The sequence below is a fragment of the Bufo bufo genome, chromosome 10 (genome assembly GCF_905171765.1).
Source record: "Bufo bufo chromosome 10, aBufBuf1.1, whole genome shotgun sequence".
Lineage (NCBI taxonomy): Eukaryota > Metazoa > Chordata > Amphibia > Anura > Bufonidae > Bufo > Bufo bufo.
This window is the reverse complement of record NC_053398.1, coordinates 8,784,043-8,801,233: the sequence shown is the minus strand read 5'-3', so window position 1 is coordinate 8,801,233 and position 17,191 is coordinate 8,784,043. Positions and strand designations below refer to the sequence as shown.

General features: G+C 47.8%; 1 protein-coding gene across 1 annotated transcript in view; it reads left to right on the top strand.

Annotated features, from left to right (window-relative positions):
* The window catches only part of NAV2 (neuron navigator 2), a 67,611-nt gene that overhangs the window by 31,677 nt on the left and 18,743 nt on the right, over nucleotides 1-17,191 (top strand). The window contains 17 exon segments of the mRNA XM_040409758.1: nucleotides 2,122-2,407; nucleotides 4,054-4,080; nucleotides 4,083-4,288; nucleotides 4,290-4,389; nucleotides 4,392-4,460; nucleotides 4,463-4,521; nucleotides 4,523-4,585; nucleotides 4,588-4,739; nucleotides 5,728-5,740; nucleotides 5,743-6,150; nucleotides 6,152-6,186; nucleotides 7,929-7,972; nucleotides 10,638-10,690; nucleotides 10,692-10,742; nucleotides 10,745-10,802; nucleotides 11,166-11,348; nucleotides 15,357-15,409. Of these exon segments, the coding sequence (XP_040265692.1) occupies nucleotides 2,122-2,407; nucleotides 4,054-4,080; nucleotides 4,083-4,288; nucleotides 4,290-4,389; nucleotides 4,392-4,460; nucleotides 4,463-4,521; nucleotides 4,523-4,585; nucleotides 4,588-4,739; nucleotides 5,728-5,740; nucleotides 5,743-6,150; nucleotides 6,152-6,186; nucleotides 7,929-7,972; nucleotides 10,638-10,690; nucleotides 10,692-10,742; nucleotides 10,745-10,802; nucleotides 11,166-11,348; nucleotides 15,357-15,409 (1,860 nt within the window).

Genomic DNA, 17,191 nt, shown 5'->3' with positions numbered 1-17,191 from the left:
AAGATAGAACATGTCCGCAAGAATAGCATTTCTATTGGGGGGGGTGCGGATCCACAATACCACCACGGACGTGAGAACGGACCCTTATACTACTTTGGGGTGTGGCAGGGGTAGAATTTGCGAAATTTGTGTGAGCCTGAAAACCCAGTTTGTGACCCGATTATCTGCTGATCCTGGGCTGACATGATTTACTTGGATGATATAATTCATGGTTCCTGGAGTTCACACTAAATCCCCTGTGAACCCTGGGCGGGGAGGAATCTGCTATTCTTCTCCGTCTTGGAGCCGGTTTGCAGGTTTTTGCGGATAATTTATACTCCTGTGTCGGGGTGTGTGGCTGTGATGGATCCCAGCGCTGAAGTGAAGACAATTACCTAATGAGCGGGGGAGCGAGGATCCTTACATGATCCTATAACCCTGCTCATTGTCAGTGACGATCTCCACCTTGGGGCCTTTCTGTTGCCTGAGACAGAATGCAAAATGGAGCTGTAAGGACAGATACACGTGGTACCTCGCAGCCGTGACCCCTGTTGTATCGTCCGGTCACACGCTCGGTGCCCATAGTAGCATAATAATGGATGCCACCCCACGGTAGCCCAGCCTGTACCTGGCGCCGTTCCGGAAGGCCATGCCGTTAGACTCGCGTGTAGGTTGCATCGGTGTTTGTTATATGTAAGCACGCTGGTATTTTGGGGCGAGCATTCCTGCCCCGGACTGTTGTGGAAACAAGTACAGCGTCTTCCGAGATTTCATTATCGGCAGAAATGAGCTGGAAACAATCTGTCATTATCTGTATAAATGAGGAGTTATTCGGTAAGACCCGCCAATGTCTGCAGGACTCGGCCTGCCGCACCGCACAGGGCTGAGGTCTGACAACCCCACCTTCCAGAAGAGATCCGACACCCTGGGCTGTGTTAATCTTCACTCCCAGGTCCTGCTCCTCGCTCTGCCGCGGTTACCTTGTTTCATCTGCCATGTCCCCGAGGTAGATCCGTCATCTTAATGTAACGGCAATTAGTCTGTTTATAAAAGCAGCAACGCATCAGACTCCTGTTAATGAGCCTCGCGCTGCGCACTAATGACTTATTACACAAACCGGCCGCAGGAACTGGGTCTATATCCCAGGGGCCGTGGGGAAGGGTCTCCGAGCACACACTGGTGTCTGCTGGTTCATGGTCACTGGTTTCTATGAGGCACCAATTGACTCGTTTTTGCAGAATTCTCCCACATTTCGACCTGATTTCTAATCATCGCCCCTCCAGCTTGATTCCTGTCTGATCATCACCCCCTGATTCTCACCCCACCCTCCAAACATGAGACTTACATAACCCCTGATCATCTGAACACCCCCGCTACAGCCTCAAACACCTTCATCTACTGAGGATGCCCCCTCCCCCATAGTGGCCTGATGTGATCAATATATTATATTGCATATTTTTAAAGGAAAATGCATCATTTATTATCGCCATCGGCCTGAGCAGCCTCACTCTGAGGACCCAGCTTATCTATGCATTATACAGACTGTGCAATGCTTCCTTTCACCTGTGGTGGCGCTGCGGAGAAGTTTAATACTTGTGGTTTACAGCCGATCGTTGGGGCCCTAGCGGAGGAATAACACTGTATCTGCTTATATTTAGGGGGCTGGGATTGTACAAAGCATACAGCTCCTTCAAGTAGTTTACCGTAGGGTCACAGGCCGCCATGTATTGATTGCATTGAACAGACGTCGTCATTTGCAGGACCCCCGGTCACAGCCGCCATGTATTGATTGCATTGAACAGACGTCGTCATTTGCAGGACCCCCGGTCACAGCCGCCATGTATTGATTGCTTGAACAGACGTCGTCATTTGCAGGACCCCCGGTCACAGGCCGCCATGTATTGATTGCATTGAACAGACGTCGTCATTTGCAGGACCCCCGGTCACAGGCCGCCATGTATTGATTGCATTGAACAGACGTCGTCATTTGCAGGACCCCCGGTCACAGGCCGCCATGTATTGATTGCATTGAACAGACGTCGTCATTTGCAGGACCCCCGGTCACAGGCCGCCATGTATTGATTGCATTGAACAGACATTGTCGTTTGCACATTGACAGCATTTTCCATGTCTCCTTTATAGACTGATACAGAAAAACACTTACAGGTCGACCGCAACTCCCTCTGGTCCGGCGATGACTTGAAGAGATTGGATGGCGGCTCAGACAGCGGAGTGAAGATGGAGTCTGGGAGTAAATGGAGGAAGAACCCCTCTGACCTGTCCGACGAGTCCGATAAGAGCACCTCCGGAAGGAAGAACACGGTCATATCCCAGGCGGGGTCCTGGAGGCGAGGGATGACTGCTCAAGTGGGGATCACAAGCCCCCGCACTAAGTCCACCACGGGGGCTCTGAAGACACCAGGGACAGGTAAGACGAGCTCTGTAAGACCCTCAGTCCTGTAAGGGTGCGTTCACACACAGGATGTGGTGCTGTCAAACTCCACTGCATATTCCGCAGCGGAAAACGCCACAGGTTCTGCTACGGTTTTTCACTTTGGATGCCTCGGACCGGCACACGGTTTAGACCCATTGAATGGAGCTAAACTAAGAGCGTACGCCTGATGAGGTTTCAGCGGTGCCGCATCCGCACTCCAGTCGCGCCAAAATTCCTGCGGCATAAATGGACGTGTGAACAGGCCCTTAGGAGTCCACCGGACAACACAGTATTCTGAACTGAATTGTGTCTGTCACTCCCTGGTGTGTCTGCTGCTAATCTATCTATAATGGGAATACTTAATGGTTTAGGACATAAAAGTGACCGAACTTTAAATACACATCGCATTGCTTGATCCTTAAAATACAGCCTCTATTTATACTCCGGCTCAAAACTCTCATTCCCTATTAGCTAGATCTGGGATTTAAATTCTGGAAACGTATTACCCGAGCTCAGATAGCCTGCGACTTTCCATTGAAGCCAGCAGAATAGTGAGTGCAGCTCTGAGTATAATACAGGATGCAACCCAGGATCAGTACAGGATAAGTAATGTATGTACACAGTGACTGCACCAGCAGAATAGTGAGTGCAGCTCTGGAGTACAATACAGGATGTAACTCAGGATCAGTACAGGATAAGTAAGGTATGTACACAGTGACTGCACCAGCAGAATAGTGAGTGCAGCTCCGGAGTATAATACAGGATGTAACTCAGGATCAGTACAGGATAAGTAATGTATGTACACAGTGACTGCACCAGCAGAATAGTGAGTGCAGCTCTGGAGTATAATACAGTATGTAACTCAGGATCAGTACAGGATAAGTAATGTATGTACACAGTGACTGCCACCAGAAGAATAGTGAGTGCAGCTCTGGAGGAATATACAGGATGTAACTCAGGATCAGTACAGGATAAGTAATGTATGTACACAGTGACTGCACCAGCAGAATAGTGAGTGCAGCTCTGGAGTATAATACAGGATGTAACTCAGGATCAGTACAGGATAAGTAATGTATTTACACAGTGACTAGCACCAGAAGAATAGTGAGTGCAGCTCTGGAGTATAATACAGGATGTAACTCAGGATCAGTACAGGATAAGTAATGTATGTACACAGTGACTGCACCAGCAGAATAGTGAGTGCAGCTCGGAGTATAATACAGGATGTAACTCAGGGATCAGTACAGGATAAGTAATGTATGTACACAGTGACTGCACCAGAAGAATAGTGAGTGCAGCTCTGGAGTAAAATACAGGATGTAACTCAGGATCAGTACAAGATAAGTAATGTATGTACATACACAGTGACTGCACCAGCAGAACAGTGAGTGCAGCTCTGGAGTATAATGCATGATGTAACTCAGGATCAGTACAGATAAGTAATGTATGTACACAGTGACTGCAACCAGCAGATAGTGAATGCAGCTCTGCAGTATAATACAGGGATGTAACAAGGAGTAGTACAGGATAAGTAATGTAATGTATGTACACAGTGACTTCACCAGCAGAATAGTGAGTGCAGCTCTGGAGTATAGTTTATGTAGTTAATCTTTGTTTTCTATTATTTTATCTTTTGACAGGAAAAACAGATGATGCAAAAGTATCTGAGAAGGAAGAGTTTCTCCGAAGTCAGCCCAGGTGAAACGTTCCCCGTCAGACGCAGGGCGCAGCAGCGGTGATGAGACCAAGAAACCCATGAGCAATTCCTCAAGGACAATCACTGCCAATACCAATACCTTTGGTTCAAGAAACCAGGGAGCACGGTGGTTGGCATGCCGATCATCACAACCAGCGGGGCAAACCATCACCAGCGGTTTCCGCCACTCTGGGAAAAATGCCCAAATCTTCCGGACTCATCGGCAGGTCCTCCAACCGTAAGACCAGCATGGATGGATCGCACAACGATGACGATACTTACAGCTGAATGCCAGGACCAATCTCCAGTACCGCAGCTTACCGCGTCCCAGCAGAGTCACGCAGTGGAACCGGTAAATCGCTCCAGCACCAGTAGCATTGACTCCAATATAAGTAGCAAGTCAGCAGGTCTTCCCAGTCCCCAAAATGAGAGAGACCAGCAAGATGTCCCTTAATAACTCTGTGTCCGGAGTGAGTGAACCAAACCGAACCGCGAGAAAGGAATCTCCTCTGACATGAGAGCGTGGCCTCCAATAACTCATCAAACTGAACCCAGCGTCACAAGGTGCCCCAGTGCTACCCGCCAACAGGGAAGCAAGTACCCCGACGTGTCCTCGCCACAACTGCGCAGGTATGGAGAACACCAGGCTTTACCTCTACAGCAGTCACTTTGCTTTGTTTGCCGTTTGGAGTTATTTTATGTTTTCTCCATTCATAACCAAAGTCCTGGAAACGTAGTGGTCAGGCCCACCCATTTGTCAGACATGTGACCTGATAAATGAGCTCTGATTGGGTATCTTTACCAGCAGGATGTGGCTTTAGAATGTGAATGGAGTAGAAACAATTGCAACATAAAGAAACATCAGTAAATGAAATGATTTAATTTTATAGGAAAAATGTGATACTTAATGACATCATTTTAAATTGTGCGGAAGCATAGTTGACATCCACAATTTCCTCTTTTACTCTGTGCTGCCTGTTGTGTGAGAGCCTCTGTTACAGCCCACTTGTCTCCATTCTCCTCCAGTCATAACAATGCCCCTACAATCTGCATCCCTGTCCTCATCAGGTGAGTAGGCAAGTCACTCCTCTCCTGAAATACTCTGTGCTGCTAGGACGCTGCTGTTTTCACTATAGGCTTTTAATGCTTGGCCTTCTACTTGTCTCCATTCTATCATTACACTGCCCCTGTCACATGCAGCCCTGTCCTCGCTGACAACGATCACTGCCCCTACACGCTCCTCTCCTGAAATACTCTGTGCTGCTAGTACCGCTGCTATTTCCACTCTCAGTCTCGGCGTGTGACCTCCCCTTGTCTGCATTTCCTTCCTAAGATCATGGCACTGCCCCCCGTCACATGCAGCCCCCTCCTCACTAACACGGCCACGCGAATTCATAGCTCACCAGGTCAGCATAGTCATTGTCTGAACTACTCCAGCAGCACAGAGTGTTTCAGGAAAAGTCTGTGCTGCTTTTATGCAGATTATAGTATAAGTAACGGGAGGAGCGAGATCTCCTAATACTTTTTGAGCTCCAGAAATACTCTGTGCTGCTGTGAGCATGTGCAGTGAAAACACTCCAATGAGCGTATCTTGATGAATGCATTCTTACCGTCGCAGGCTTTTTGGCGGAAAAAACCGAATAAACAAGGACAGGTGACGACCTCGGAAAACATGAAGAACTCGGTGATTATATCCAACCCCCACGCCACCATGAACTCCCATCATGCCCACCCAGACTCCCCCTCCGGGAGCGCCATACTCAGCAGCGGAGGTAGTAGCCCCTGTACGGCAAAAATATGGATCTGAACCCATCGCCGCTTGGCCTCCAGCCCTGGCTCCGCCCACTCGGCACCTTCCAATAGTCTAACCTGGGGAACGAACGCCAGCAGCTCCTCCGCGGTCAGCAAGGACGGCTTGGGTTTCCAGTCAGTCAGCAGCCTGCACACCAGCTGCGAGTCATCGACATATCCCTCAGCAAGTAACCACTCACCGAGCGCCCCGACCGCCTCTCCGCGGGACGACGCCATGTCCTGCTTCATCTGGGACCAACAGCGTGAAGACCGCCATGTCTGAGAGGTGAGTGGCCCACATGGTGGTTGCTGTGTTTAAACAGGAATGTCCCATTTCAGTGACTGCAAGCAGGAATCTTGAGTGAGGAAATTGAAGCCCCAGAGTCTATTGGAAAGCTGCATACATTTTCCTGATTAGCTATTTCTATAAAAGGCATTAACCCTTTCCTTTTGGACTGATTTTTCTGCACATTTTCTCCCTTTTTTTTTTTTTATATATATATATATTTTTTTTTATATTTATTAATTCACTAATCATGTTTATTTCTGTACAATCTGTTCCCCCGTCTCTATAGCCCTCTCTCCTCCCCTGGTGCTAGTCCTAAATTCAGCAGAAATACCCTCCCCAGGAAGCAGGACAGGTAACGGTGTCCGTCACCCTGAGTGTCCATCACCTGCAGCCTGCGCTGTTCCTGCTCTCATCACCGGCCCGCGCCGTCATCACACTCAGAGGCCTTTTGCTTGATTTTATTTATTTTTTCCTAATTTTTTGTGGCATGCGGCTTCACCGCCCCCTCGCCCCTCCTCTTGTCTGTCGTCATCCTCACGCGCTTTCGTATAAGCGTCCTGCCTCTACAAGCTTCGTCTTGTGTGTCTTCATTATGACTTGTGTTGGGTCACCGGATTTTCAGAGTCTCCAGTCCTCATCATCCTCTTGATTATTATTATTTTTTAATTATATCCGTTTCTGGTAGAGCTGGGTGACTACCAATAAGGCTTCCACTAGCGCTGCGAAACCTTTTCCAGACTCCACATTACAGAAATGCACTAGTCCGCTTGACTAGCACTTCCTCCACCTCTTCCTCATCAGCAGGCGCTCCTCACTTTATAGCCAGGTCCCACTGTAATGATGGTGTAGTCTTGGGCTGGACGGATGCCAGGTTATGTCTCATCCGAACTTCCTGGTCGTCTGCGGTAATTGGACAGATACGTAGCGGGCTCTGCTGAGACCTACATGTCCCCATCTTGGGGTGCAGGGTCTTCTCTATATCAGGTTTACAGGTATTCTGAGCCCAGCACCCAGAAGGTGTCTGTACCCGCACCGCCCCATTTATATCTCCCTGGCCTGCGATGTAGCACACGACTAATAAGTCGTCGCCCCCCCTAATTAGTACCCTCTACGTGGACGTGACCTTGCTGATAGCAGATCTGTCCTTTTTAAGATGTACAGGCACTCAGACATAGAAAAGATTCCACTTGAGACTTTGTGTCCCCTGGGGTCTGTGATACTCAACTTGCGGCTCCCGGCTGTTGAATGAACTACAACTCCCAGCATGTCCTCACCTGTGCATGCTTGAGTTGTAGTTTCTGCAACAGCTGGAGGAGCGCCAACTTGGAGCCACGGCCTTAGGTGGACAGTAGCCGTCATGCTTTGGCACTAACCTGTTTTAATGGCGAGTTCCCGAATCTTTGTCTTGTCTTCCCTGTATGTGGCCGGTCTTATAAGATGAGCTCCCCCCCCCCCCCCCCCAATGGAAAAGTTTATGAGCAAGATGTAGCAGAGCTGAGCAGAACACCATATGTGTGGGCCGACCGCACTAAGCATGCAGTGCAGGGAGAGGTTCATTCAGCTTTGGTACATCTGGGGGGCCTGCATCTCATCTTTGCTCATCCATGTCTGACTGTTGAGTCTGCACCTTGCACGCTCCTTGTAATCCGCACGCCCGTGTGCCGCTCCTGTGTGTCCACGTCCTCCGCTTGCTCCATCCTTTCTCTGAAGTTTTCTCTCCTCTCTTGACTTTGCTGCAGCGATCCTCATCTTGATAGAAACACTTTGCCTAAGAAGGATTCAGGTTATTCAGCGTGACGCCTGCTCCGTGGTGTTGTGCGTCCTCCATGACTGTGGGGTCTTTGTGGGACCCGTCGTTATTTTTTTTATTCCATCTTTTGTGTGTGTCTTGCATTGAAGGACATGACCATGTGTCACAAGCGTCATCACTTTCCACCAGGAGCCATAACCGTTTAAATTTGAGCAAGTGCTGGTGAGCGTATGTGCTGACTCCCCTCTTTTGAATTAGCCTTTGTAGACCAGTCTGAGCCCCCCTTTCCAGGAGCAGGACCCTCCATACAGATCTGAATAGGGAGAAGGAGCTGTTTGAGGGGAGAGGACACATTACAGTCTGACAGTGTTCACCATTCATCACCACATTACAGTTTATATATAGATATAATCTACATAGAAAGTGTATTATACTCCAGAGCTGCACTCACAATTCTGCTGGTTGTTAATGGAAATCGTAAGAGAAATACAGAAAACGAAAATGATCAGATCATGCTCTATGCAGACACTGAACAGGCAGGGAATGCTGGTAGATTTTAGTTCTGTAACCTGTAGAAATATAAATGGTGCTGTGGAGTATATTAGACTATACTAATAGTGAGTGCATGCTCTGGAGTATAATACAGGATGTAACTCAGGATCAGTACAGGATAACTAATGTATGTACACAGTGACTGCACCAGCAGAATAGTGAGTGCAGCTCTGGAGTATAATACAGGATGTAACTCAGGATCAGTACAGGATAAGTAATGTATGTGCACAGTGACTGCACCAGCAGAATAGTGAGTGCAGCTCTGGAGTATAATACAGGATGTAACTCAGGATCAGTACAGGATAAGTAATGTACGTACACAGTGTCTCCACCAGCAGAATAGTGAGTGCACTCTGGAGTATAATACAGGATGTAACATAGGATCAGTACAGGATAAGTAATGTATGTACACAGTGACTGCTCCAGCAGAATAGTGAGTGCAGCTCTGGAGTATAATACAGGATGTAACTCAGGATCAGTACAGGAGAAGTAATGTATGTACACAGTGACTGCACCAGCAGAATAGTGAGTGCAGCTCTGGAATATAATACAGGATGTAACTCAGGATCAGTACAGGATAAGTAATGTATGTACACAGTGACTGCACCAGCAGAATAGTGAGTGCAGCTCTGGAGTATAATACAGGATGTAACTCAGGATCAGTACAGGATAAGTAATGTATGTACACAGTGACTCCACCAGGAGAATAGTGAGTGCAGCTCTGGAGTATAATACAGGATAAGTAATGTATGTACACAGTGACTGCATCCAGCAGAATAGTGAGTGCAGCTCTGGAGTATAATACAGGATGTAACTCAGGATCAGTACAGGATAAGTAATGTATGTATACAGTGACTGCACCAGCAGAATAGTGAGTGCAGCTCTGGAGTATAATACAGGATGTAACTCAGGATCAGTACAGGATAAGTAATGTATGTATACAGTGACTGCACCAGCAGAATAGTGAGTGCAGCTCTGGAGTATAATACAGGATGTAACTTAGGATCAGTACAGGATAAGGAATTGTATGTACACAGTGACTGCACCAGCAGAATAGTGAGTGCAGCTCTGGAGTATAATACAGGATGTAACTCAGGATCAGTACAGGATAAGTAATGTATGTACACAGTGACTCCACCAGGAGAATAGTGAGTGCAGCTCTGGAGTATAATACAGGATAAGTAATGTATGTACACAGTGACTGCACCAGCAGAATATATACAGTGATTGGTTCTATATGTAAACTGTGATGTGACGGTCATGGTGCGGCTGTGCCTAGGGGTTAGACCTTCATACTGGCTCAGCATCACCTGAAGACCGGTTGTCTTTACACATCTCATAGAACACATTGTATATACTTCATATAGTGCTCGTACCCCAGGGTCTCCCTGTTCCCTGCACTTAGTGATTCTCGCCTAGTTTGATGGGATATGTTGTCCGCCTTGTTTGTGTTGCATGGTGCTGGATTTTCCTGTGTGATTTTGCGGCAGACATTACCTGGGGCTGCACAGGGCATTGGCATGGCAGCATCCATTAACAGAGCAGAGACGTGTATCTGACGGGTGGGCGAACACATGGGGACGTGTGCGGGTGACAGCCCACTTCTCCGCCCTAAAGATCCTGCATCCAAGTGAATGAAAATTCTCATGGGTACAATACGGCTATCTGCTCCTGCACTCGCCCTCTAGATATGTATTGTCCATGTTGGTCAGTCTTCAGTCAGTTTGGAAGTTTTCCTCTTCTGTTCGGCCTTTTCATTGTTTCTAGGAAGTCTGGGTGACATCATTTTGACCACAACAGCTCTTAGAAGGGTTGTCGCCAAGCTTTCCAAGACTCCTGTGACGTCAGTCCTGCCTAGAAGCCCAGACATACAGGATCCAGGAATGCATCGCTGCATATGTAGGCAGTGTTACCAGTCAGGACCTGGGGAAGCTGGCTGACAACCCATGGGGCAGCTGTAACGGTGGCCATGTTGGTTGTCACCTCGTCCACCGTCTACACTTAGAGAACACGTTTACCCTCATGTCCTGTCCGCTGAGTACTGTGAAATGACTTGTCTGTAATGTGCTTGTTTGTCATAATTGCCCCCCTTTCCGTTTTTTTGTAGACTTTTATTTAATTTTTTTCTTCTTCCCGTTGCACTCAGGGTACGCTCCATCATCTCAGCTCAGAAACCAAGATGAGGCCAAGGAATGGCTGCCGCTCGCATTCATCTGGCGGACTCCAGGACACGGCCGGTAGCTCCCCTTTCCTCCGCCCAGTTCCAGCATTACCTCGCCTTCCTGCACCAGATTTAACTTCTCCCAGCTCGGTGAGTCTTTGGATGGACAATCATAGTAACGTGACCCAAAAATATTTGCGTTTATTCAAGAGGTCCCCTGAACAGTATCCTGTCCCAGCAGTACTCTTGGTGCCCGTTTATTATTCTCAAAGCTCTTTTGCTCATATCCTGAGGCATTGCGGTTTCTTGGGGTTTTTTATGCTTCCTACTCAAAGGTGAAGGACCTAAACCAAGTCTGTGCACCATAGAGGAGCATCTGATGGACCACTGATGGATGCCTGTCATAGCTGCTCACGTCCACTTGGTCCTCAGCGGGGGGTTCACCCTCAGGTATCTTGATGCAATGAGTTACCCTGATGTCGCTCACTTCGTGCTGTGATTTCTTCCTTTCAGCGAGTCCTACAACTGCAGCTCACTTGAGTTTGTCTAACGCAACCATGCTGAGGACGCACAGCCTTTCCAACACAGATGGCGACCACTACACCGAACCTCGATTCAGAAACAGTTCAATGTCTCTGGATGAGAAGACGAGAGCCATGAGCCGTTCCGGATCCTTTCGTGATGGTTTTGAAGAAGGTAAGTGTCCTATAAAAATAGTCAGGGCTTCTTAATGTGTTTGATAGGGTCCTGAACACTGGGTATGGTGACTGCTTCCTGGTGTCAGGTGCCTCCAGGCATTTCGGGTCGTCGGTCTTGCATTTTTGTATCGGTCATCCTAATGTTACCTATACATAGACTTCTCACAAAAAGGGATATTTGGGTCAATTACAGCTTGACAACGACGTCTCCTGCTGTTCACAAGGCGACTTATCGTCTGCTGAGGCATGGCATCCCACTCTTCTTGAAGGGCGGCCCTCAGGTCATTGAGGTTCTGGGTACAGAGTTACAAGCCTCTACACGACGACTCAGCTGATCTCACAGGTTTCAATGGGATTCAGGTCTGGAGAAAGTGCAGGCCACTGCATGTGAGGTCCTCCAGTCTCCTGCAGCCGTTCCTTAATGATGCGACCTCGATGAGCTGGTGCATTGTCCTCCATGAAGATGACATTAGGCCTGTGTTGTTCATGCAGAGGCACAATGACTGGATTAATGATGTTCTTCAAGTAGTATGGGCTTGTCACTGCACCAAAGTGTAAGGCAGTTCTGTATGGACTAGACACACCTGCCCACACTGTACCACCACCACAGGCTCGTCTGGTGACAACAGTGGCTGATGCATAGCGCTCTACTTGACGTCTCCAACATCGCTGGCGGCCATCATTTCTGCTCTGCGTGAATAGACTTTCATCAGTGAACCCTTGTCCAGTGTAGATGCTCCCTGGCCCATGCAAGAAGAGGGTGCCTGTGCCAGGTGGTGCGGTCAGGTACTCTTGCAGGACGTCTAGCACACAGACCACACTGATATAAACAGTTTCGAATTGTCTGATGTGACACTTGGGTGCCTCTCACCTCCCTTAAATGTGCCTGGAGTTGTGTGGCGTTCATCATCCGGATCAGGGCATTGTTAACAATGAAGCGGTCATCAGTGTAGGACAGTGGTGGCGAACCTTTTACAGACCGAGTGCCCAAACTGCAACCCAAAACCCACTTATTTATCGCAAAGTGCCAACATGGCTATTTAGCCTGAATACCAATACAGTATATCTTCCATGTACTTTATCATTTAGCTATAATAGCCTACATTCAGTGCGCTGCCTGTGCCGTTCATAGTGCGCCCTGCGCTGATGAATGGCAGGTAAAAGTCTAAGGCATATTGGTACACCATATGCCTAGTGCGGGTGCCCACAGAGAGGGCTCTGAGTGCCGCCTCTGGCACCCGTGCCATAGGTTCGCCACCACTGGTGTAGGATGCGGCCAAAGGACGTCCACTTCTCTGCCTTTCATGACACTTCCAGTCTCTCTGTATCTCTGATCCAACCTGGTGAGGACACTCTAAGCTCAGTGGCCACTTCCGTCTGAGAACATCCTGAAATTTCACCCACAAGCCAAATGTCCCTAACTATTTGTGAGTAGTGTGTGTGTCTGTGTGTGTATATACACTGATCCTGAGTTACATCCTGTATTATACCCCACAGCTGCACTCCCTATTCTGCTGGTGCAGTCACTGTGTACATACATTACTTATCCTGTACTGATCCTGAGTTACATCCTGTATTATACTCCAGAGCTGCACTCACTATTCTGTTGGTGCAGTCACTGTGTACATACATTACTTATCCTGTACTGATCCTGAGTTACATCCTGTTCTATACTCCAGAGCTGCACTCACTATTCTGCTGGTGCAGTCACTGTGTACATACATTACTTATCCTGTACTGATCCTGAGTTACATCCTGTATTATACTCCAGAGCTGCACTCACTATTCTGCTGGTGCAGTCACTGTGTACATACATTACTTATCCTGTACTGATCCTGAGTTACATCCTGTATTGTACCCCAGAGCTGCACTCACTATTCTGCTGATGGAGACACTGTGTACATACATTACATCAGTTTTTGTATTATACTCCACCAGCAGAATAGTGAGTGCAGCTCTGGATTATAATACAGGATATAACTCAGGATCAGTAATGTATGTACACAGTGACTGCACCAGCAGAATAGTGAGTGCAGCTCTGGAGTATAATACAGGATGTAACTCAGGATCAGTACAGGATAAGTAATGTATGTACACAGTGACTGCACCAGCAGAATAGTGAGTGCAGCTCTGGGGTATAATACAGGATGCAATGATGCCCATACACCTCAATATCTGTCAACTGAAAGCTGCTGCCAGACCCTTTTGGTGGTGGCTTATCTACTAGGAGAACCAAAAGAAAAATGTGATGTTAGTGGAGTCGGGAGCTCCACACACATTAGATCGTTTGCTTGTTCGCTGACAATACACTTTTGTATATGGAGGCTATAAATGTACTGCACAGTACATACATATGTACATATATAGGTGACGTGTACATAGAGCTGCACCTCTAGTTATAAGTGTCTCAGCTCTGACATAGGAGCTCCTGGGAATGCGCCCCGCCGGCGTCTCCACATTATTATGACGCCATTATCATTGTGTCTTGTTTGCACTGCGGGGCAAATAACGTTAATAATAAGCTTTACACAGAGACATCTGCAGGGTATCGCGTTCCATGTTGGGGCGACAGTCTGCGTAGTGTAAAAGGTGATACTAGTAGGAAATCTGACATAAATGCTGGGTGCCCCTGATTGACATGGTGATCGTCGCTCAGCTCTCCCAGACTTCTGATCTTCCCGATTCTGCGCGGGTACACCTCCACCTCCATTTCTGTTTCGTGGCGTCATTAGGTAAATTTGGCATTTGGAAGTCTGGGAAAGATGGGTTATTGTCCCTGTAATAGCAGTCATTAGGGAGGTCACCCAGCTTTACTAGGAACAGATAAGACTAAGCCCAGAGTGTAGGTATGACGGTGGTTTCCATCCTCTGACGCGCCGGCGGCAGGGAAGCTATGGAGTTACCCATGATCTGCTCTTGAATCTATCTTGCTATAACTGATAGTTTCTTTGTTTTGAATGCTGATGACAGATCGACCGCCAAACTGCGATCAGATATCCCAGTAACTGAGAAATTGTGTTACCGGAGTAATACAACAGCCTTAAGCTGCCCACGGGCATCCTGACAACCTCCCCCGTGCTGCAGGCAGTCTCCTGAACATCTGCCACTGGGGTAAACAACATAGATCCCACTGTTGTATTTTCACCCCAGAGATGAGCGGCGCCAGCCGTGCCCTTCCGCTGATTATCCCTATTAAAATCACCTATCAGCCAAGCCAACAATGCATGTTGATATCAAACGCCTGGTCAGGCCACCAATCAGTCGGTGGCTTCCTTCTTACCAGCGTGATTGAAGGGCATATGTGGAGGTTGTCGGGGGTTGAGGTCGCCCAGTTGTTTTCACCGGTCGTACCTGCACATTTTCACCTTTGGTCTCGGAGAAGCTTGTTTACTCAGAAATTGCCCCGAGGAACAATCCGCTTGTCACGTCACCTGGAAAGGAGCATGCCCGGGTGGCTCCACGGTGGACGGGCAGGTTTAGCGCAGTCATGTGCTCACTGTTGTGGACCGGACCTAAAAAACAAACACATGAAAGAAGACAGTCGTCCTACAACACGACATCCTCCTGTGAGGGTCACTTGTCTATAGATTAGCGCATTTCAGGTGATAAGTGGTGCCTGTCATTGAATGTCTTCTGTTAATGGGTACTGACCATACTGTGCTCACACGCGTCAGCTGATCTAAAGAATCAGCTGAAGTGTAAATCATGGGGGAGAGATAGCCGCTTGAGTCTCTGAGACAGGGCACGGATTTCAGACTGCATTAGATTCCAGTAGACATTGTAGATAAGCTGGACACACTGATCGTAGCCGTATCCAGTGGGAGCCAAAAAGCAGCACACCCTCGACCACAGCCGGACGTCCCGCAGAATCCCAGCCCCCCCCCCCCCCCATTTACTCTTCTGGGTAATGAAGGAAGGTCCCCTTATCTGTGCTCAGATTACATGTAGCCTCAGCTTTAGCCCTGTTTGTGTCTGATGGGAGTCTTCCTCCTCTTGTATCTCACAGTTCACGGATCTTCGCTGTCTCTGGTGTCCAGCACATCCTCTGTCTACTCCACTGTAAGTCATAGACTTTTTACTGTATCGTTGTCATTGTATATACTGGTAGTTCAGCGCCCGTCTCATTGATGCCGCCGGATTAAAGGAATTTCCTGTACACTTCCTTAAAGAGGACCTCTCCCCGCTCCATGCATTCCCCATGTAATAACAACTCTGGAGCGTCTATTCTTTTGGCTCTATGTTGTGCCGTTCCTTTATTATTTCTCCTAGAAGTTATGAATGAATTGCTAGCAGTCAGCAGTAAGGGTACAGAGGGGTGTTACCAGTTGGGGGTGTGTCCCTGCAAAGTCTGAAAATGGCAGCAGTGATTGGATAGAGTGAGTCTGTGCAGGGACACCCCCCCCCCCCCCCCCCAACTGGTAACGACCCTCTGTACCCTTACTGCAGACTGCTAGCAATTCATTCATAACTTGTAGTAGAAGTAATAAAGGAATGACACAACATACAGACATAAGATGATGCATGACGCTATTAAAACAGGCGTGTCAGGAGCGGGGAGAGGTCCTCTTTACAGGCTGCATACAAGTCATGAACCAATTTAGTTTTTTTTCTTGTTCCAATAGCTCCAAAATGGAAAATGAAGCAACTTTGTAATAGATCTTATTTAAAAATTTCCTACCTGTATTTCTATATTCGGCACAATTGCAGACCTATGCGTCTCCATGGAAACAGACCACAAACCGTTTCAGCATGAGGAGTGCTGCCTTCCTTCATTCATCCCCTGCTACTTGTTAATGTACATTTGGTAGGTTAGATCTAGAAGGTCGACGAAAAGGGGCGTAAAAGGCTGCAGGATCCGACTACACAGGGCTTGTTTGTTGTCTGTTGCCATGGAGATACATAGGAGCTGTGGAAAGAAAGCGGTCAGAAATTTGTAGCTGCTTTTAGTTTTAATTTTGAGATAACAAAAAATGTTTGCATGTTAAAATCTTGGTCTGGAACAGAAATGGGTTGGGCTGGACACGTGCAAACTTTAACGGGATCTGCTGCTGTTCTGATGTTCATAACCTACTGACTGTGTCGTCTATGGCAGGGATCGGCAGCCTCCGGCACTCCGGCTGGTTCTCCAACTACAACTCCCACAATCCTCCTTTTACTTCCATGGGAGTTACAAGAACAGTCAAGAAAGTCCAGAGGTTGCTGATCCCTGGTCTATGGGGGTCCACAGATAAGCTGACACCCCCGCCCCACATACACCGACATGTAAAGTAGTCAGTGGGATTAGCTTAATTGGGAAATTGCAGCATGTGAGGAATCCTCAGTTATAACACTTGTCTAAAGCAGAGATGCTCAACCTGTGGCCCTCCAGCTGTTGTAAAACTACAACTCCCATCATGCCCTTCTGTAGGCTGATAGCTTTAGGCTGTCCGGGAATGATGGGAGTTGTAGTTTTGCAACAGCTGGAGAGCCGCAGGTTGAGCATCCCTGCTTTAAAGGGTTTCCTCTGCTTTTCCATTCTGACGTCGCCTTGACTCTCCAGGGTTTTACAAGACCTATAAACCCCAATCTTTCCACAGAGGGGCAGCAAAAGGGCAAATTTGAAAATGCTAATAACCCCAACCCCACCCCAGAGGAGTTATTTTTACAGAGGATTTTTTATTTATTTTTTGCAAACCATTGCAGATACCCCTAATGAATAATCTTCTGTGGTTTTCTGTATGCAGCTCCTTTGTATCTTGATGTGTCTCCGTGGTAACAGACTGCACGCACCCTGTGTATTATTGTCACCCATCTGTCCCCTATTGCAGACTTGAAGGTAGTGTTACTTCAGGGTCAGACTAC